Genomic DNA, 21,926 nt, shown 5'->3' with positions numbered 1-21,926 from the left:
CTCTCCTCCACATACTTTGTTGCCAGATGTGTAAAATTTACAAAAAGATGCAATTTAAATATAAAAGTTGTACATATGTAGATTACTCAAGAGAAGCTATTTACAATAGTTTTCACAGAACTCTACACAACATCAATTCATTTATTAATAGATACATATAGATATTAATTACAGGATAGATACACAAAGATTTTATTTCTAACACAGYTGCTTGCAGTAGTGAGTGTTCATCCAACAAGTGTGACTTGCAGGAGGAGGGAGGCTCTGTACTGGTTCGTCTCCTTTTAAATCAAGAGGCCCATGATACTTTGACTAGGCAGCAGATGTCCCACAGCTGATTGACTGAATCTGCCATGGACAGAGGAACAAGACCATCYCAGATATGGTAGGTTGTTAGGTCGGCTACTGTTGAGAAAGATGGACAACAAAACAAAAGGAGAAATTATGAATCACATCAGAATATGGAAATTATTTGGCAGATGGTGCTTAAATCAATACTTAAAATGCTTTTCCAAACAACAGTGTTGGAWGATGTCAGTGATTTTAGTGAAACTTTTAACAACACAGCACTGAAAGGCAGCGGTGTATGTGTATGTTTCCTAACTGTGGCTAAAGCTGCTGCTAGCTGGTTTACTCTCCGATCGGAGGCTGTTTATTTTATACACAGTTAGAGAATGATGGCTTGACAATGAGTAATGATGGTTATCTAACACTTTAATGCTGTTATTATTATCCTTACATCTTATTATATCCTTAAGATAATGAGTATCCGTGAATTTTTCAGTCAGGTTTCCCGAGGCAAAATCACACCAGAAGTAAAGATACACCTCTTCGAGTTATGGCGGCCATTGTCTGACGTCACTGTGAAAGGGTCTATTCCATAGACATATTATAAGATAGATAGATAGGCAAGATAGTCAAGATAGATAGATGGCGCTGATACTTTATTGTGCCTGCCAAATATATAAGGCTGAGTGGAGTGGTCTACCGCTCCAAGATGGCCGCCCTAAATCTCGTCAGCTCCAATAGGCGAGAGCGGTCCATGAGGCGTCTATCCTTATATTATGTCTATGGTCCATTCTGCAGCCTTCGGTGTACTTCTAAATCGGCTCCTTAATCGCATCTTTTCGGGCCTGCTACTGCCTCTAGTGGCGTGGGGGTGGTAACACAACTAATATAATTACATTACTAATTCAGAATACCGTAAAGTCTTTATTATTCATTKTTCATTCTCTTAAGAATGTAGAGCTAATTAAATGACCTAAACAAGACCTTAAAGTGGTTCCAGTTTCTCTCGTTGACCAACCTGTTGAAACTGTGGCAAATTTTAAATACCATGGGTCGTTCCGGGACAGTCAGCTCAGCTTTGCTGAAAACACTGACTGTATTTTCAAGAACTGTTCTCAGAGACTCTACCTTTTAAGAAGACTTAGTTATCTTGGGGTGACCCAACTAGACTCTAGTTAGGTCGCCCGTATGCCTTGAATTTGGGGGGGGGGGGAATATTTATTTTTTCACTACAGAAGGATTCAGTGAATGCGCATATGAAACTGGTGGGTTCAGTACCTCAAAAAGTGATTTTTTTAAGTAATTAGTCATGATAAGGATGCTATCGCTAACAACAAGCTAACCCATGTTATTTCAATGTCCTTGGATCTCCTGGTAAATAATTTATTTAGCTTCTGTAAACCCAAATTCATACTGGAGTTGCATGTTAATGTTGAGTCATACTGTATTTCTACAATGTAGGTCAACTGTTCAGGGACAGAAACCTCATTAAAAACATGGTTCGTGACCAGAGTGTGGGAAATAGTCACAACCCAGGTTAACAGTAGGGGCTCAGTCTTGGGAATTTACATAACCTCCTGCGCTTGGACAACCTAAAAATAATAAAGCAAGATGTAAAATGCCAATATCAGTACTAAGAACCTCTGGAGATTATTATGAAAAAAAGGATTTTTCATAAAATCAAGAAAATTATGGACAACCCTGACCATCCTCTTCACGAGACTGTCTTAGGAAGGCAGAGCATCTTCAGTCAGAAGCTTCTTCAGGTTCAGTGTGGTACAGATCGCTTCAGGAGATCCATCCATCCCTCCCTCAACTGGCTCCTCTCAACATGAAGGAGCCATCGCCATCTTCAATAGGTCTTTGAAGAATCTTGATGAGCTACAACATTTAATTTCCCTTTGGGATTAATTAAGTACTTTTGAATTTGAATTGAAGCCAGCTGCTAACGACATTAGCACTCAAACCTTTTCTGGGAACCACCAAGATAGGGTGTTAAAATAATATATCTTGCAGAAAGACCGGGGCCGGGAATCGAACCCAGAAACTTCTTGCTGTAAGGCAGAAGCTTGTTCAATAAAATATCTGAAAATATAATTTAAACAATTTGATCCTTACCTGTTAGAAACCAGGCGCTGCAAACTCTGGCATTTAGTTCCCGCACCCCTTATTTTTTTGCCCTAGGTTGTTGAAATGAAAATGAGTTTGACACTCCTGTCAGAGGATCTATGCAGTATTGTCAAGAGGAAGATAAGAGACCCTGGACCAAATAAGGTAAACATCTCAGAAGAACCACAGGCTGATCACATCCATGCTACACTGCATATCTCAGCTATAACGCATACAAAGGAGTCCCAACCAAGTATTGATTAAATAAACATACTTTTCAGACATCTAATATGTGTTTAAAATATCCTTTATTGATCTGATATAATATTTGGATGCCTTGAGACTCTGAATTTTGAGTTTTCATTATCTATAAGCCATAATCATCAAAATGACATGAAATAATAGATGTGAAATATTTCACTCAGTGAAATGAATGAGTTTCACATTCTGAAACAAGTGACAAAAATATTAAGAAATGTGCAAATCAATTTTGATTGAAAACTTTTTCTAACCATTTCAACAACTTTAATACTTAATCTTCTCAGTTTTTGATTCTAAGTCAAATGATTGTAGGAGCCATTTCTTTATTTTTAGTTAAATCTTAGAATTTGTATTATTTAGTTTATTTTTAATTGCTTATTTTCTGATTGATTTATAATTAGGCATTTTTGTTTGATTCTAGTTATTTAGAATGGTTTTTTTGACTAGTAATTCACTTAATTGGTTAATTGATTTCAGTTTGGGTTTTGCGCGTATAAATACTTTGGGTTTAGCTAGTTCATTATGCACGTGGGTAGTCACATGGTTTATTACCAGTGTACCACCAGTAACTTTGATAGTCTATCCAGCCAGTCAATCAGTTGTCAGTCCACAGGTAAGACAATTGACAGCCAAACAGTAAGGCTCCTGTGAAGTTTATTCCATTGTTTCAGGTAAAGCATGGTACAAACAAAGAACTGCATTTTTGACTTTTGGTCTTTTTGGAATGCGTAAGTCAGAAACCCACAGTGCTATTTGAGTTGAATTCACTTTTGCTCTGGTCGCCTTGAAGTCTTAAGTTTTTTTTATTTTTGGATTTTGAGTTTTTGGACAAATAGTCACTACAATGATTACAGTCCTCTATTGATAAATCTTTGTCAACAGAGGACTGTAATCTGTAGTATTACATACTATACTACTTTGGTGTGTTAGAATGAAGTTGGTCTACTGATCCATGCAAGATGCACAGAGAAATGCTGGAACAAAAACTACATTCAGAACAAAATAGGTGTGAACAGAGTGCAGCCTTTAATCAGAAATATAAAATTTGCACTTGTGTAAAGCACAAGTTTACTTCATATAAACAAGATCCATCCATCCATCCATCCATCCATCCATCCATCCATCCATCCATCCATCCATCCATCCATCCATCCATCCATCCATCCATCCATCCATCCATCCATCCATCCATCCATCCATCCATCCATCCATCCATCCATCCATCCATCCATCCATCCATCCATCCATCCATCCATCCATCCATCCATCCATCCATCCATCCATCAATCAACTGGCTCCTCTCAACATGAAGGAGCAGCGACTATACACAAACTCCCACCCGCCCTCAGGGTGTTTGACCTGAGGGCAGCAGCTCAAACACTCGCTGTCCCTCAGAATGTTGCGAGCCCTCTAGAAAAGTGCAGCTAATGATCTTCTGGGTGGTAATGATGACCTTCCCTAGTGGCTTCCTGTGTGCGATAATGCAGATAGTGTATCATCCAGACATGCCAGAAGACAGCAGACTGTCACCACAGGTCAGAAAGTGGTCATTGCTGAGCCTTCTCACTATCGCTGTGGGGATAGAGCTACTTTTGGGGTCTGCATCCTTGTGGACACCCGAAAACTTAAAAGATTTCCCCCTCTCCACACGTCTTGTGATGATGGTAATGCCTGCAGGTCAGACTTACCCATTGTGAAGGTAGCAATAACCTCTTTTTCTTCAAGGTGTTAATGACCAAATTGTCAACACACTACCCCACCAGCCTGGTGAAAGCATATTCACCTAAATAAAGTTTTAAAATTTTATTCAATTATTTATTGGCAGTTTTACATTTTCAAATTTTTCAACACAAATATGGTAAAAGGAACAAACAAAAAGAGATAATGAAAGAAAAATCAAAGAAACAAAGAGAGAAAGGAGCTTTTAGTCATCTGGTAAGTTCCTCTAGGTTCTGGATCACAGCAGATGCCACCTTCCTGTAAGCCTCAGCCTGGATGTACAAAAACAAAATAGAAGAAAACTTTAACACCAAAAACTGAATGAGTTCCTCAAACTAAAAAGAAAAACTATTAGCAGATAATATTTGAACAACTGTGTTCACCTTTATTTTTCTAATATTTGACTATATGGATTTTTACATAAAAGCAACATATGAAAAAAATGGTAGTAAAATAATAAGTAACGTATATAAGTAAGTAATAAGTAAAAACTATGTCCTGCTGTGTTTTAGAACCTGTACAGTGATCTGATAAACAGAAAAGTCTTCCGTCTTTGATAGGAAAGACTAGTATAACTTTAGTACAGTAACTCTGATGAACTGGTCACTAAGTGGTAGAGTAGTACAACACTTTGAATCAGTGTGGATAATATTCAACACTTAAAATACCATGATAGGCATTAGTGTACACGATAATGGTTGGTTTTAATTAGTGAGAAAGACCCACAGTGTGCCATTAAAGGTCAGCAAAAACAAACTGCAGATAGATGAGGAATTTTACCAAACTGTTACATAATTTTGGAGAAAATTGCATGGTATTACTGAAACTAACTGAAGCAATCATATAAAAAATAGAATAATGTAGAAACCTCAGGGCTGTCAGGAGAAGAGATGACAATGGGTTGTCCTTTGTCCGACGTTTCTCTGATGTTTAGGTGAAGAGGGACGTCACCTTAAAAAAAAAAAAACGGAGTTCTGGTTCTAAGACATGGTGAGAACCAGAAAATTGCTTTATGGCACAAAACAGATACATTTTACAACAAATCCACAAGCTTTACATGAAATCTAAAATATTTTCCAGAGAAAACCAAAAGTCACACCACGATCTGGCTATCAGGTTTTAAATGATGCTCTTGACAGTCTCACCTAAAAACTTGACACTGATCGTCTCAGCAAGTTGCTTTGCCCCGTTGGATCCAAAGATGTGGGTATGATGATGACAGTTGGGACACTGGAAGACGCTCATGTTCTGAACCAGACCCAGAACCTGCAGGCAGAAAACCTGCTGTCATCCAGAACTCAGACATTACCAACAACTTTATTGTTTCTGCCCTGATAGAAAGATTACCGGCACGTTAAGTTTTCTAAACATCTCGGCTCCTCTGCGAGCATCCAGCAGAGCAACATCTTGTGGTGTTGAAACGATGACTGCCCCTGCACAACGCACACAAACACACTGGCAAGTTAAAAAGATGATCATACAAAGTCTTTTTAGGGTGTGTTTTCACACCTGATAGTCCAGTAGACTCGGTTTGATTGGGGACCAAAATTTAAACATTGTTACATTTTCAGCTGCAGAAGTTCGCATTCACACTGCACTGTCAAACAATCCAAACTAACTGAAAAACCTGTTCCCCCCATCGCTTGTGGTGGAACAGACAGTGTTGTAGTACTCGAAATCGGTCTTGGTCTCGAGACCATTTTTGGATGGTCTCGGTCTCGTCTCAGACTCTGGATTTTATTTCAAGACCAGTCAAGACCGCAACTGTGGAAATATCACTAAACTTACAGCATACTGAGCAACAGAAGATGACAGTCTAATCATCAGTAATAGAATAGCGCTGCATTAATCATAAGAAATCCGATGGCCACAGCTAACTCTGCAGTGCTTCACTTTCACAGATGGTGGGGACTACGTCTAACTTTTTTCGTCACTTAGAAAAGAAGCTTAAAGAAGGTAAGCTCTGTTGACGTGATGTTAGCAAAGCTAGCTGTACAGACACACATAAGCCCTTGTGATGGAAAAAAAGTTGTCACTCCCTGTGCTGGATTATTGTGTGGAGGTGCTGACTGACTTATTGCATTTATGGGACAACACTGTGTCCAAAAGTCTGCAAAATAGTGGTATGACATTCACAAACGATCTGATTCTTCTGAACGGCTCTTTACTAAGAAGATAGGACTGGAGCCTCACTGAGAGCCGTTCTTTGTTCTTCTAATGCTCTGCGTAAACTGCAGTAGCTTTTATTATTTTATTTAATTATATATCGATATTTATTTAATTAGCAAATAAATAAAACACAAGAACGAAAGAGCACACAGAGCATGCGTGTTGCTCTTTGATTGTTTTTGTTCAAAGTGGCAGCTGTAATGTGTGTCATGGTGTCAGACTGCCTGGTTTCATGTAGCAGGAGAGAGGGAGAGAACAGTCACGGTGAGCACCTTGTGCTTGGTTACTTCTTGCTTGTTGCTCCTTGGCCAGTGTTCATTGTCATAGGCGTAATTCCCAAGGTGGCCGGGGGAGTCCGAACCCCCCCAATCCTGGAAAAGTCTAGAATTGTCCCCCCGCAAAAGAAATCATGAAAGCAACCCTTGTAATTAAAAATATAAATATAAAAAAGGCAATAGAAACAAAGAACGAAATAAATCTGCCATTCATCTAAGAAAAAAATTAGAATTCATTTTTAAACCCCCCACCCCACTATTGTTAGAACAATGGTTCAGTCCAACCCAGAACGACACAGGCTCTGTCAGAGCCGGTGACTGAGGAGCTAACTGTTGCTGCGGCAGCACTAACAAAAAATCCTCCAGTAAGTAAATACTTAAAGCAAAAGACATGTAACACTTATTTACTTTCACTGCTGAAGAAAAACATTGACAATAAAAATCGGCCCACAGTTTGTTATTTCATTACTTCGGTTGAGTCATGACAAACTACCACATTGTGCCTTGGAAGTCAAAACAAKCAAAACTGCTACATTGCTTTCATAGACTTAGCTCCTTTTTCTGTCGAAGGGAGACAATATTTCAGTTATATTTAGCTCTCTAACTCTTACTTTAATGAGAGTTTGAAATGGGAGGCAGCGGCTGAGTGTTACCACTAGCCGACAGTTCTGTATGGGAGCCGAGACCAGAGGGGCTGTTGCAGCTGGTAGTAAAACAAGATAAAATATGCCTTTATTTCTTACCATCTTCAACAAATAGCCTTTAAAACCACAAAATAAAATCTGAATATTTTCTAGAAAACTCCGGTGCTGACCTTTAAGTTTAAGTTATGATACGTCCCAGAAATTCTATATATTTATAGGTTCTCAGCCATCCAGGACATGAAAAACCCCATCAAAAATAAAAGTTTAAAGCAACTTAAGTTATAATCTAAATAACATACTCAGAAACACTGAAATAAATCAATATTTATGATGAATTTTATTAAGTGGAGTTGCTTATTAAAACTTGTTTTTATTTAGAGCCTTAAGTTTTTGTAAAGGTGTAGCAGAGATTAGATGAACCAAACTCATATCTAAGCAACATTTGAATCTTAGTGTGACTTCTATGGGTCTCAACAGGTTTACTGAGAAAAACACTTTGGTTATTCATTGCTACTTACTAGCAAATAAGCTGCACCATTTTCGATGGTGCAGCTTGAACACACACAAAAATTTAAACCACATTTTACGTTACATTTTACTGTAACTTTGCCGACCCCCCCAAAATTGCTCTTAAAAAATTTCCGTTTATGGTGACCCCAATAATGAGATGGGATTTACGCCCTTGTTCATAGTTGAGCATTATTTTCCGACAGGGCATTGCCTCAATTGCTATGTTTAATGGTGCAGAGAATGGTGGTTTCTGAGATGAGCAATATGGGCAAACACCAGGGGCGTTATCTTTTTAGGGATGGCACGTGACTAATGTGGATTGTGGCACAGAGATGGTATTGGTTAATATTGGTTAAATTTATTTAAGTTCTAAGTATTTAATATCTTGCTGTTTTTATGGGAATGTGAATCTTTCAGATCAATTTGAGAAGCAATTTTGATCATATTTCACATCTTATCGTGTCATGTAGCGCAGGTCTTGGTCTTCTCTCTCTCTCTCTATATATGAAATATGTCATCCTATTTGATGACTGCATATTCAGACAAACAAGGCAATTGAGTTTTTGTCATTTACAAAAAATTTATAAATTGTAACAGTTGCAGTGTGCCACAGCAAAGGGAAAATAAGATGGTAAACAAGTGTAAACAACTTTAAGCCATTTATATTCTGCTTTTTTTCACTCTCTGTGATGGCACGCAGCTCCATTACCATAGCAACCTACACAACATCTCTGTGAACCTGCAGGGCAGAGAGTAATATATTGACCAGAACTCCCTGCACTGTAGTTAGCTTCCTGCATTTGGAGCGGTCTCCAGTCTAGTTGCATTCACACTGCGTTCCAACCGCATCAGAGTTCACTTCAGCCGAACTGAGATCGAGGTTTTTAGGCGGATCAGAGTTAGCTTTTTTAGTCTGTTTTGGAATTTAAATTTTCATTCACTCCCCCAAACGAACTGGAGTTTCTAGACAAACGAATTAGAGTCTGATTAAAGTGAACTAAACAGGGCTGGTTTGAAAACACCCTTAAAGGAGAACTGACCTGCAATGGGAATGTTCTGAGTGATGGACAGCTGGACGTCTCCCGTCCCGGGAGGCATGTCTACCACTAAGTAGTCCAGAGAGCCCCATTCTACCTACAAATGCAAATAAACATATCAACATTTATGGGTGACAGAATGGGGAAATAATAAATATTCTAACTTTTACCTGTCTGAGCAAGCGCTCTATGGCAGACATTACCATCAGTCCCCTCCAAACTATCGGAGATGTGTCCGGTACCAAGAAGCCCATTGACATACTGACAGAACAGAGAAGTTACATTAGAGAACATGTAAACACACCCACACATGGTTCACATATATGTTCACCCACACATGTGACCCATAATTCAGTTTTTTTAAAACTTAATGACCATTTTAAAAGAAAAAGACAACTCACCATGGGACACCATAATTGATAAGAGGAATCATTCGATTATCTAAAGGAAGGTGAAAAAACTAAATTTCATGTACGGAACAGAACATCTAATTCATTATCAACAAGGCTTAGCTAAACAACAGACCATCGTTGAGCTCTGGGTTTCCTTTCAAGTTCATCAGTTTGGGAATGGAGGGTCCATAGATGTCAGCATCCAACAGACCAACTGACTTGGACTGAGAGAGAAAGATCAGCTCCATTAACCTGACCTTAGGCATAGCGTGATCCAGAGCCAGAAATTGATTTATTTTTTAATCAAATCCACATTTCTGATTCTGTTATACTGTGATTCTGTGTCTGTGACACGGTTTAATTTTAAATAAATAAAAAAAGACATGAGTGATATCTTACCTTGTCAATGGCCATTAATCCGAGAGCCAAGTTCACTGCAAATACACAAACACACTAGAACTCAGTTTTATCATGATCTTTAAATAAAAACCCACCTTTTGTTTTAAGATAAAGGTATTTAAAACAACAAGATGAAATACATTGTTTAAATCTGTTTCCATAGTTCAAGATATGAATCTGTGGTTGAATGAATTCAGTCTGTTTAATCTGTTTCAGATAAAATATGTTTAATTTAATCTGAAACATTAAAATAAACAAATTCAATGTTTCATCTACACTAAAAAGTGTTTCTACAACACACACACACACACCCATATACACATCCCTGCTTTTACTAGGAATAATCAACAAGGTACCAGTTAATCGTTGACAAAAAAGTAGTTATTCATTAAATCCTATAAACAGAAAGATTTGAGAGAATTAAATGCAAAACATGCACATTTAAGCCTTTGTGTTAAAGATCTCTAGGAAAAGTGTTACATTTTTCAGCAGAGGAAGCCAGCAGTACCTGCTGTTGTCGACTTGCCCACGCCGCCTTTCCCTGAAGCAACAACAATCACCTGTTTGACGTCTCTGATGGGCTTCTGCTTAGGTAGACCTCTGGCCATTTGCTGCTTCTGCCTATCCTGCAGACCTTTTTTGTTAATCGAACCATTTGACTGCATCCCCTGAACCAGAACCAAACATAGAGAAACAGCATTTAGTTTTGATGCACCTTAAAGTAACTTCCAGAAAACTGCAAAACACCTGAAACACTGAGTTTCTTTAAATCAAAGCTTAGAACCCACATGGTTAGAGTTGCATTTGATTAGTAGTAAATGGAACATTTATCAATATACTTGATGTGAATTTGCTTGATGATTTTGATGATGGCATTTGACAAAATGTAATATTTATTGATGTTGGATAATTGGCTGCCATGTTGTTTATGATGTAAAGCACTTTGAACTGTTTTGTTGCTGAATTGTGATATACATATAAACTTGACTTAGCTTGATATTGACACAATAACAATGAGAAAACATTATAATGTCCATAAAATGCAAGGTAGAAAACACAATTGATGGACTTTTTTTGCTTATATAATATTTCTACCTAAACCTGGAAAATTACAATTTCATTTATGAGTGGTCAACACAGAAGATATTAAAAATTTCATATGTGACAGAAAGGTTCTGGACTGAATTAGGTAATAATATAAGATGTTACCCAACATACAGACCCTTTCCAAAAAATATGAATATCATAGATAAAATTGTTTAATTCCCATAATTCCATTCACAAAGTTAAACTTTCAGAGATTTTAGATTCAGAGCCCACAGGTAAAACAATTTCAAATATCCGTTTATTTTTACATAATTTAGGCTTCCAACTCATAAAGCCCACAAAAAGGACTTTAAAAAAATTAGAATACTTTGCATTTAGAGATTTCCTCCTCTGTTAAGGGGCTGTCACAATAGTTTCTATCTTCTAAATCAGTGTTTCTCAACCTTTTTTGGCCCAGCGCCCTCCTGTCCATTATCCTGGTCCCTCACCGCCCCCACCAAAGAAATTGTAGGTTACTTTGCATTGAATATTATTTTATTATTAATATTACTATCACTATTGTTCATGTTTTGATTTTTATGCTTTTTTTTGTATTTATCATCAAAAGTAATTTTCCAGAGAGCAAAAAAGCCATGAGAATAGAAATTATTTTTACAGGTGTCTAAGAAAAATGTAATGAACATTCAACTTAAAATTTGTAGGCCTTTTATCTGGTTTACAAAATGACCAGATAAAAGATGTACAACAATGTTAGTTTAAACTTTGATCTATTTGCAAAACGACAACATTAAAACATGGATAGAACTGTAACTACATTAATCATAGCTCTTCTTCTCTTCAGTGTTTCTGTGAGTTTCTGGTGGAGCAGCTCTGTGCTGCCTTCAGAGTATCATCCATAAAATTTCACCCACATGGCATAACTGTACAACAGAGCTTTCAGTGGAAAAACAACAGTTCCAGGTCCTTTTAATGCCATACAAATATGAGACAGAAACATGGATTATATCTTTATATAGACCTGTCTATTAATTTATAGATTAATAGTTCGTTGCTCCGTTCTATGTCCTGGTTCTCCTGTTTCAGAGTTTTGCACAACGTGCGTATCTTTTTTTTTTTTTTTACCCCATAAGGCGCGGAGCGGTCGGGAAACACGTATTGATGGAGAAAAGCAGACTGACGTAAAACTTTTAGCTCCGGTATTCTGATGATTAAAATTCAAAAGTGGTTTTCAAATAAGGAGAGAGGGAGAGAGAGAGAAAAAGGTAAGTGTTAATTTATAACCCAGTTTTTCTCCAAGAGATGTGAGTAAACTGTGTGAGATTATCAACCATTTAGCATAATTGGCTTAGCTACAAACTACTGTTCGCCTCCTTTTCAGTAGCATTTAATGAATTAAGGAAAAAAATTACCAACATATACATGTTGGTAATTTAACTTGTTCCTTGTACCTTTTATCACTTAACAACAGATGAGTCAGTCAGCAGCAACCAGCATAAACCCTCTTCCTCCCCCGTCCCAGTGAAAAAGCTGAGCAACACTGTGTCCAATAACAAGCTAGTTAGCATCATTCCAGGGAATCCATAGGAATTTCTCTGTGTCTTTGCTATTTTTACAATTACACAACAAAAACAATGTATTTGTTGCTGACAGAAATTCAAACAATCTTTATAAAATGATAATAAAAAACAGCCTCCTGTCTGGACTGCAGCCAGTCCACACAGTTTTAAATTACAGATATCCGTTACCACGTCCCTCCTGACCTGTTCTCTCCTAAGAGATTTTTTTTCACTTTTTTTTTAATGTTGTGACAGTATGGTATGAGAGGTAATTTGTGAAAAATCTATTTCCTCTGCCTTCTCCCAGTGCTAGAAACAACCAGTGGCAGGAGAGTTTTAGTGCTGTCAATCACAATCTCATGTGGTGCTGCTCATCCTTCCTCCCCCTCGATTTGTGCAGTGCTGCAGCTAGCATAGCACAGAGCCGTGCAGATTCAAACTGTGAATGCTCAGTTTAGTTAGCATAGCATAGCTACCAATGACGGCAGATAAACGGTTTCTTGTAATGATAAGTTGTTTCTCCACCATTAGCACATTTAGCAGCGAGTGAATGAGGATAATTGACAGCGTTAAGAGCGTCATACTAGTTCTGATTGGTTGTTTTGGTCAGAACGGTGCATTACTTTAACCAGTAAGTAATTCAGGAAGGAGATGGAGGAGATTGATCTTTTCACAGATTATGTGTCTAACAACAAACTGCTATGACATCATGACAGCTTTAACAAATATGAAGAAAACATATTTTTTATTAAAGTTATGTACTGCAGCTTGAATAAAATGCAACTACATAGCATTTTTAGAAGTCTGGATTGCTTTATGTGTAGTTGCACGTTGCTTTTGACTGTTGCTCATGCGGAGAGACATTTCAGTAATAGAAAAAATGTAAGCAGCCTACTTGCATACTGGATGTGGACTGTTGGATGTTAAATTCATGAGCAGTAAATATTGTGCTAATTATCAGTGTTGAACCAAAGAAAGAAAGGCAGATGAAGCCTTTAAAATTGTGATGCTTTTTATGGGTCAAATAGACTCAAAAAAATGTAACAGCAGCTGCACGAGGGGCCCAAACAACTTTTTTGTCATGGGGCCAAGATTCCTGCCGGCGCCCTGAGTTGCTGCTTTGACATGATCACAGAACTGCCAAAACATATGCACAAAAATCCTCAATAAAACATAAAATATTTGAAAATCAGACACCGGACAAGTGAATCACATTGGCCGGTTTAACGCTGAACTGATGCGGTGAAGCTACCAGTAGCAGGAGAACAGAGTTGAGAGAAGAGTTGCCATTAGGGTTGCCACCCGTCCTTTAAAATATGCAATCGTCCCGTATTTGGCTGTTAAATGTTGCATCCTGTATTGAACCAATACGGGATTTGTTCCGTATTTCTATAAATGTCCGATAGACACGCCTATCACAGACATAAACACTAAGTGTAACAATAATGACCGAAATAAAAAAACACAGGAAATATTAAGGTCGGCTAAATTCTCGTTGCGGGAGCTAAAGAACCCCAGAACGCTACGGACCGTCGCTGTTGTCACGGTTGCCTAGAGACGGACACTACGCAGCCGCGGTGAGGCGCCATCAACCCGGATCTTTTTAAAACGTCCTCGACTCGATTCTCCACAGTCCTTAGAAGCGAAACCTTTCGTAAAGATACAGGAAGGAAGACGCAAATCCCAGGCTGAATAATGTGAGTGAGGATAAACACAGGCAATTTAAAAATAAAATGTGTCCATCGTGGCGCAGTTTGCTGCTGTATGAATGGATCAGGAGAGGAACACAGCAGACCCTGATATGGTAACATTTTGCTATGATTAATTAATTTTCTTATTGTGCTTTTAGTATATTGGTTTGATTATTTGCTTATTTAATGTATAATGATATCTGCCAAAATAATACAAATGATCATTTAAAGAACAACAGTAAATACATAAATACTTCTTTCTTTAAAAGGTTTGTTTGGGCGTGAATGTTTTATTTTGAAATGTTGATATATTTTATGAATTCATTGATCAGTGGTCATTTATGCACCAGACACAGACCTGCAGCTATGGGCGGTTCTAGATGGGAGCCAACAGGGTACCAAAGAAGTTATACTAAATAAATGTCACAATACTCAGTGGTGGATTTTGTTTAACCTTCACAATTTTACTTTAACAATGAATGAAAAATTACAGTGCTGAACTTTTAGCTGCTGTATAGGATCACGCTTTCCATTTGCCAGGGATCTGCAACCTGGATCTCTGGAGACGCAAGTGGGTCTTTGACTCACTTATTATGTCAAATGATATAATAATAATAATAATAATAATAATCTTTTTCAAGTGTTGCTTGTTTTTTTTTCTTTTCAATCTTTTTCAAGTGTTGGCATGTAAACACACTGACTATCCTGGCCCCTGTGGTAAATCTGGTCTAGAACCAGCCTTCACACCTAACTCATTTCTATAAATATTTTGGTAATACTCTGGAAAATATCAGAATGTTCACATAACTTTATACTTTTATACTGAGGACATATTTTGAATATTAAATCAGGTGGTATGATCTGTGGTTTACCAAATACCTTTTACACTTGCTTAATTAAACATATTTAAAGTATACTACTCTGATTGGAGTACAGTTTTGGGGTACTCTAACCGACCTCTATGCATGAACAATTGCTCTATGGATCACTTTTTATAGACAAAAAACATTGCTATAAAATATTGTCTAGCACTGCAGTGGACATCCCATCCTGTGAGAGTAGGACGACGCGCCGTGGTGGGCGTCCCTTATTTTGATTTCTGAAAGGTGGCAACCCTTCTCCCAAGTACCTGTAGTGTGAGTTGCTCAACACTTCTAGCCGAGTGTGTGTTTTTGGCTCAGATCCTGTAATGCAATCGCACTTTCTGAACTTTTTTCAAGCGACACTACCCACAGGAAGTGTCACTAAACAATGAGGTTGGTGTCATCATGTTTAATAAAATTTAAATCACATATCTGATGGTGTTGCTTGTGGTGTTTACATGTACAAATAGAGAGAAATATAAAGTAACGTCGATAAGTTGTACTACAATAACATTTCATCTAAATGATATAAAGTTAATAGCCAATTTTATAGTTGGTGGTGATATTTAAAAATGGACAAGCCAAAATTGTAATAAACATTCCTACATTACTGTCAGATACCACCAACAGATTATGAGCCATATCTACAGTATTTGTCCGAGTGTTCTCTACTGGGAAACAGTTTGCAGGCTGTTGATGAGGGGAAATAAACTTAAAGAAAAAAAAAGAGCAGCATAAAGACCCGGATTAACTAGTGACAGCCAAACGGGGTCCTCAACGCAGATGTTTGTAAAAGATTAGGTGCCCATGTCATTTCCTGATCAAAACACAACAAATGTAAAAAATGAATGGATTTGAAAATGTCTCTACTTTCTCTAAGATCTCTTCAAAACGTAGCAATTACTTGTATGTGAACGAATATTCAAGAATATACTTTTTATGTTTAACTTGAAAAGTGAACTTTCGCTAATTTCTGTTAATGAAAGGGGCCTAAGAGACTTGACTAAAAAGGAAAAGTTTCTTTTTATTTTGTAAATGGAAAAATGTAAATATAATATTCTTACAGGAAACTCGTTCAAAACATGAAGATAGGATCTGTTGATACAATAAGGAGATGAAGCTTATTTTGTCATGGTTCTTCAAGGTCAGCAGGGGTCGCTATTCTTCTAAAAAACTTCCAGGGTCAGATAATGTCAAGTAAAATGGATGAAAATGGTCACTGGTTATTCCTCACACTCTCTGTTTGGATAATAATCAAAGTTACAATAATCTAAACCAGAACAAATTATTGCTAGAAGAAATATCCCTAAACTTGGATCACCTAAAATCATCTTACTCAATAAACAATGTTATAATTGGTGGAGATCTTGACCTCGATCAAGATGAATTTTATGAGAAATGGCCTTCTAAAAAAACATCTTCTACCCACACAAAATATTTAACAATTTTTGCAATTAACTTTTGTTCATTGCAAAAATGAACAAAAGTTCATTTTAAATTAGCTTAATCCTAATTGTATAAAATTCTCATGGTTTTGCTCAAATAGCAAATCAAGGCTTGATCACTGGCTTATAACAAACGAATTATTGACCAATGAAATCAATTCTGATATTTCTCCTGCACTGCTAACTGACCATAGTCTTATTTCCATACAAATGAAACCTCAAAACTGGAAATAAGGAACAAATATTGGAAATTTAACTACAGTCTTCTTAAAAATGACACTTACTGCCAAAATATCAAAGAATTAATCCAAAATATAAAGGACTCTGAAGATTTAAAGTCCTGTTCAAAAATGGGAATTCCTAAAGTATAAGATCAGACAATTTTCTATCTCATTCAGTAAACAAATTAAAAAAGATCTCCAAAAAAAAGAACAAGAAAATATATATTGCAATAAATCTAACCTCTCAATTGAAGACAAACTAAAAATAAGAATCCTCCAATCTAAACTTGATTAAATGTATACTCACAGGGGCATTTATAATCCCCTCGCTCTTAGATCAAGAGCGAGATGGATTGAGGAGGGAGAAAAAAACACTGCCTACTTTTGTAATCTGGGAAAAAAAAGACAACAAAATTCTATCAAATCATTAATAATAAATACAGAAACCAATAAAAAAACTTAATCAACAGACATTTTGAAATTCTATAGCAACTTGTATACCTCCAAATTCTCAGAACAAAAATCTTGCCCCTTTTTTCAACAAATTGAAACATTTATCCCTAAAATAGAAGATAATTTCAAACAAACTTGTGACAACAACATTAAAGTTGAGGAACTTGATAAGGCTGTTCATCGCTAATCATTAAACAAAGCACCAGGCTCAGATGGACTCACAGGAAACTTTTATAAACACTTTAGGGAAGACATAAAAATATTACTACATCAAGTTTTTACAGATATTTTTAAAAATCATACTATACCTACTACAATGAAACAAGGACTTATTGTATGTATCCCAAAACCAGACAAGGACCCAAGATTGATTGAGAATAGAAAAACTATTACACTCAGGAATTCAGATTAGAAATTACTAACATATTTACCATACGTCTCCAAACAGGAATCTCAAACATTATAGCTGAATCACAGTCTGGCTTCTAAAAATGAAGATCAATCCACAACAACATTAGACTGGTAAAGGACCTGATTGAATATAGAGACGTGATTAAAGATGATGGCTTTATTCTTTTCCTTGACTTTCATAAGGCCTTTGACTCGGTGGAACACCGATTCCTGTTCTCAGTTTTTGAACATTTAGGTTTTGGAGCAAACTTTATTAGCTTAATAAGAGGTCTATATCAAAACATTAATAGTTGTGTAACATTACCTACGGGCACCACAGCTAGATTTAACATTGATATTGGAATTTCTCAAGGTATTCCATTTCCACACATTTATTTAATTTAGTTGCAGAGATGTTAGCCATCTATCTTAAAAACTGTGCATACATTGAGAAATTAGATGTTTTCGGTACAGAATTAATCATTAGCCAGCTAGCAGATGACACCACCGTTTTCTTAAAATATGACAAGCAGGTTCCAATTGTAATTGATAAAATGTAACTTTTTTCAGAGGCTTTAGGACTAATGCTTAATTAAAAAAAAAAAAAAAGAGCTTATAGCCATCCACGACACTTCCCTAAAAGAAATATCCAGCATTCCAATCAAATCTGAAATTAAATACTTGGGAACTGTAATAACCAAAAACCAAGAATCAACCTTAACTATTGAAAACAAGATTAAAAATGCAAATCCAAACTCCAACAAGACGTTTTTATTTTAGGAAAGATTTACTTATCAAAAATGGAAAGTTTATCAAGATTAATTTATTCAACTTGAAGCACTGCTGTCCCAAATAGTTTAACTAAAACTATTAACCAAAATGAACATGAACTGTATTTAGAGGAACGGAAAGATCACATGATCGGAACGGAAAGATCACATGATCAAAGAAATCAAAGATGGCGGTCTGAAAGTAATTGACTTTGAATGTCTTAACAGAATCCTTAAGATTAATTGGTTGAAATCCTGGATTAAAAATGATCAATTATTTTGTTATTGTGTCCAGAATTATATATTTAACAAAATATGTGGTTTAAAACTTGTTCTTCTAGCTGATTTCAAAACATAAATTGCCCATCAAACTATCAGAGTTCCATAAACAATTGTTACTATATTGGAAGATGCTCTACGTACATAACTACTAACCATAGTGCTCTATCATATGGAATAACAGATTCATACAATAAATCTTTATTTTACAAAAATTGGATGGAGAAGAATATATGGTCTATTATACACTTAATGGATGTTAATGGTTGCATGTTAAACTACGAACAATTCTGTGCAAAGTATCAATTTTTTCCCCCTACAACTGAATTTACCAGATTATATAATGCCTTACCAAAACCATTTATTAATCAGATTAAAAATATAATTACATATGATGACCCCACAACTACCCAATTTGTCTATTAATGGAATATCAATCACTGACCAAAAATTCAATAACTACACAATTAGAAGCTGTCTAAACAAAACTTTATTCCCTGGGAAAATAAATAAAAATAACATTATTTGCAAATTTTGAAAAAAGAAAAAAAAAATCAATTGAAAGATTAAGAACTCTTTAAAACTCCCCATACAACCAAAAGCTAAAGAAACACACTCAAAGTTTTAAATGCAATTTACCCCTCCAAAGAACTGCTAAGAAATGGCTTTAATATTGATGACAATAAATGCTCAGTCTGTGGAAGCGACGTAGAAACAATTGACCATGTCTTCTATGACTGCAATCAAACCAAAAATATTTTGTAATTCCTTAGAAAGCTGAATCAAATCGAAAATTGCACTTTTTGAATCTATTTCTAGAGACATGGTAACTTTTGGAGTGTTATTGAAAAACAATAGAACTCTGTTGTAACCTAATTTTTTGTTTCGCAAAATTCTTTATTCATAAACAGAGTACTGAGATCATCCCCAGTTTTTAATTTTTTAAAATCTGAATTCCAGTTATATTTGAAATCTCTGAAATGTATTGAATCATATGAAGACCTGACTGAAATATTAATGGAATTGCCCACCAATGTATGTTAACCTAACATATGAGTCCCCTTGTTGCTGCTTTAGTTATTTTATAATTTTTTCTATCAATATTACGTTATATTTCCATTTCGAAAGCTACCTCTACTATGCCCTCTACAGAGTTATATTGTTGTAATTACTTTGTTTAAATAAAGTTTTTTTGGGGAAAAAAAAGCTGCAGCGTGCAAAGCAGTTAAAAGAGATATAGGAAAAGACAGAATCTACAACAGCCTGTAAATGTTCTAGTCTTTAATATTAACGTCGTGGTGGATTTTATGTCCAATTATTCTCCGAGTTTTCCATGTTATTTATTGCGCTCTTCACATCCATTCAGCCAACGGTGAACCCGTAAGCTAACCTCCCAGCTAACCTCCCAGCTAACCTCCCAGCAGAAACACAGACAAACCTGACCTGGAATCTTTTCAGCTGCACACAGCAACCAGCTCCGTGTTTCATCTCGGTCCCGTTTCGGAATATTGAAGCTTTGCTGCCTGACATCCTCAGTAAATGCGACAGTCTGGAGTATGTCAACAGAATCATGTTTAACTCCGAGAGCTTTCTGCGCATCAGGTTTGCGCATAGTTCCCATGTTCAGCATTTCTTTTTTTCTTTTTAAAAAAAATCTTTATTCAGTAATCGTCAAAACATTGACAATGTTTAAAGACACAAAGAAAAGAAAGAACTGTGCCAGGGAAGGGAGGAGGGGGGTTATAACCAACAAAAGAAATTACAAAATATAAAATTTTTGTATTCAATGTACAGTTTTCATGGCTTTTGGATTATTAGATGAGATGGTGGTACCATTGAAACTAAGGTTTCCACCTTCAAGAAATTAAAATAAGGGATACTCCCCACGGCACGTCGCTCTGCTCTCATGGGGTGATAGACACTATTTTATGGCAGTGTTTTTGGTTTTTAAAATGTGGTCCATAGAGCAATAATTCATACATGGAGTACCGGTACTCCAAAATTGTACTCCAATAAGAGTAGCATACCTGAAACATGTTTAATTAAGCAAGTGTAAAATGTATTTGGTAAACTGTTCAAGTACTGAATAACTGATCATAACACTTGATTTAATAATCAAAATGTGTCCTCAGGCAGGGCTCCAAAAGTATACATTTATGTGAAAATTCTGGTATTGTAAAGAGTATTACTAAAATATTTATAGAAATAAGCAGTTAGGTTTGGAGGCTGGTTCTAGACCAAATTTACCACGAGGGCCAGTGTTGTCAGTGTTTTTTCATGGGGACACTTAAAAATGAATGAAACAAGAAAACAGAGCAATATTTCATCATTTGATATATCAAGTGAGCCAAAGAACAACTTGTGTCTCCAGAGATTCAGGATGCAGATCCCTGGCAGATGGAAAGTGTGATCCTATTTCGATACAGCAGCTAAAAGTGCAGCACTGTAATTTTAATTTCATTGTTAAAGTAAAATTGTGAAGGTTAAATATACCCACCTCTGAATAAGACATTTATTTAACATAATTTCTTCTGTACCTCTGTCGGCCCCCATCTAGAACCGCCCCTGGACTGCAAGAAGGTTTGTTGGAAAAGCAACCCTGTGCTATTTCAATAAACAATAGCACACGATCAAGAAATGATTTGCTGTCAACAAAGGGAACACATTTTCTTGTTTTAGATTTGTCTGGTGTCTTGAAGTAGACACCAGACAAATCTTAGCAATAGAAGTATCCATTATATTGTATAAGATAGGAACTGGCTTTTGATTGATAATCATAACAAAGCTAGAGGGAATGGCATCAAGGGCAACTGTAAATTCCTTAGCAGTAGTTGGAAATTTAAAATGAGACAGAAATTCACTATAACTGAACAATGACCCTTGATTATTAAATTAGCCGTCTTACATACATGTTCACCAAATTGAGAGAATATAAAGAGAAGACATATAATTAGGAATGAAATTCCCACACGCAGTGGGACATGACATGGCAGGTATTGTTTAATCCATCTGACTTTTACAGTATTATTTAAGGTAGAAAAGTCCAGGAAATTTAATCCTCATTTGGATTCATGAGAACATACTTTTTAATGTAATTGATTTTGTGCTTCCAAAGAAAATGTAATTAACCAGTGATTCTTGAGAATAGGGACAAAATGGGTTTTAATTTTTCCATATTTTTCTTTTATTATTTCTCAACTTTATGTATGCAAATATGACAAATAATGTTTTGGAAATGTAAAGATGCTAAGGTCCAGGCTCCCAGTTGCAACATTTTTTTAAAATTTAAATTTTTAATCGACCTGACCCAGAACTTTGTCATCACCACCTGACAAAAATAAATATAAAATGATTTTTAAAATACCCTATTAGTGATATTTTTACTCATTTTACAGACAAATGCTTCTG

At 36.2% G+C, this 21,926-nt stretch overlaps 1 protein-coding gene across 1 annotated transcript; it reads right to left on the bottom strand.

The window, feature by feature from the left end:
- Positions 1-3,902: 3,902 nt before the first annotated feature.
- nubpl (nucleotide binding protein-like) lies at positions 3,903-21,071 on the bottom strand. Its single transcript, XM_008398621.2, has 12 exons — positions 21,056-21,071; positions 19,962-20,140; positions 10,312-10,471; positions 9,804-9,838; positions 9,538-9,628; positions 9,414-9,453; positions 9,183-9,273; positions 9,016-9,109; positions 5,725-5,810; positions 5,523-5,643; positions 5,246-5,328; positions 3,903-4,649 (listed from the first exon to the last, which is right to left on the bottom strand). The coding sequence occupies exons 1-12, from the start codon at positions 21,069-21,071 to the stop codon at positions 4,587-4,589; spliced, it is 1,059 nt and encodes a 352-aa protein (XP_008396843.2). The 3' UTR covers positions 3,903-4,586.
- Between the last annotated feature and the right edge of the window lie 855 nt (positions 21,072-21,926).

The sequence above is a fragment of the Poecilia reticulata genome, linkage group LG22 (assembly GCF_000633615.1).
Source record: "Poecilia reticulata strain Guanapo linkage group LG22, Guppy_female_1.0+MT, whole genome shotgun sequence".
NCBI lineage: Eukaryota > Metazoa > Chordata > Actinopteri > Cyprinodontiformes > Poeciliidae > Poecilia > Poecilia reticulata.
The sequence above is the reverse complement of the archived record's forward strand: the minus strand, read 5'-3'. Positions and strand labels throughout refer to the sequence as shown.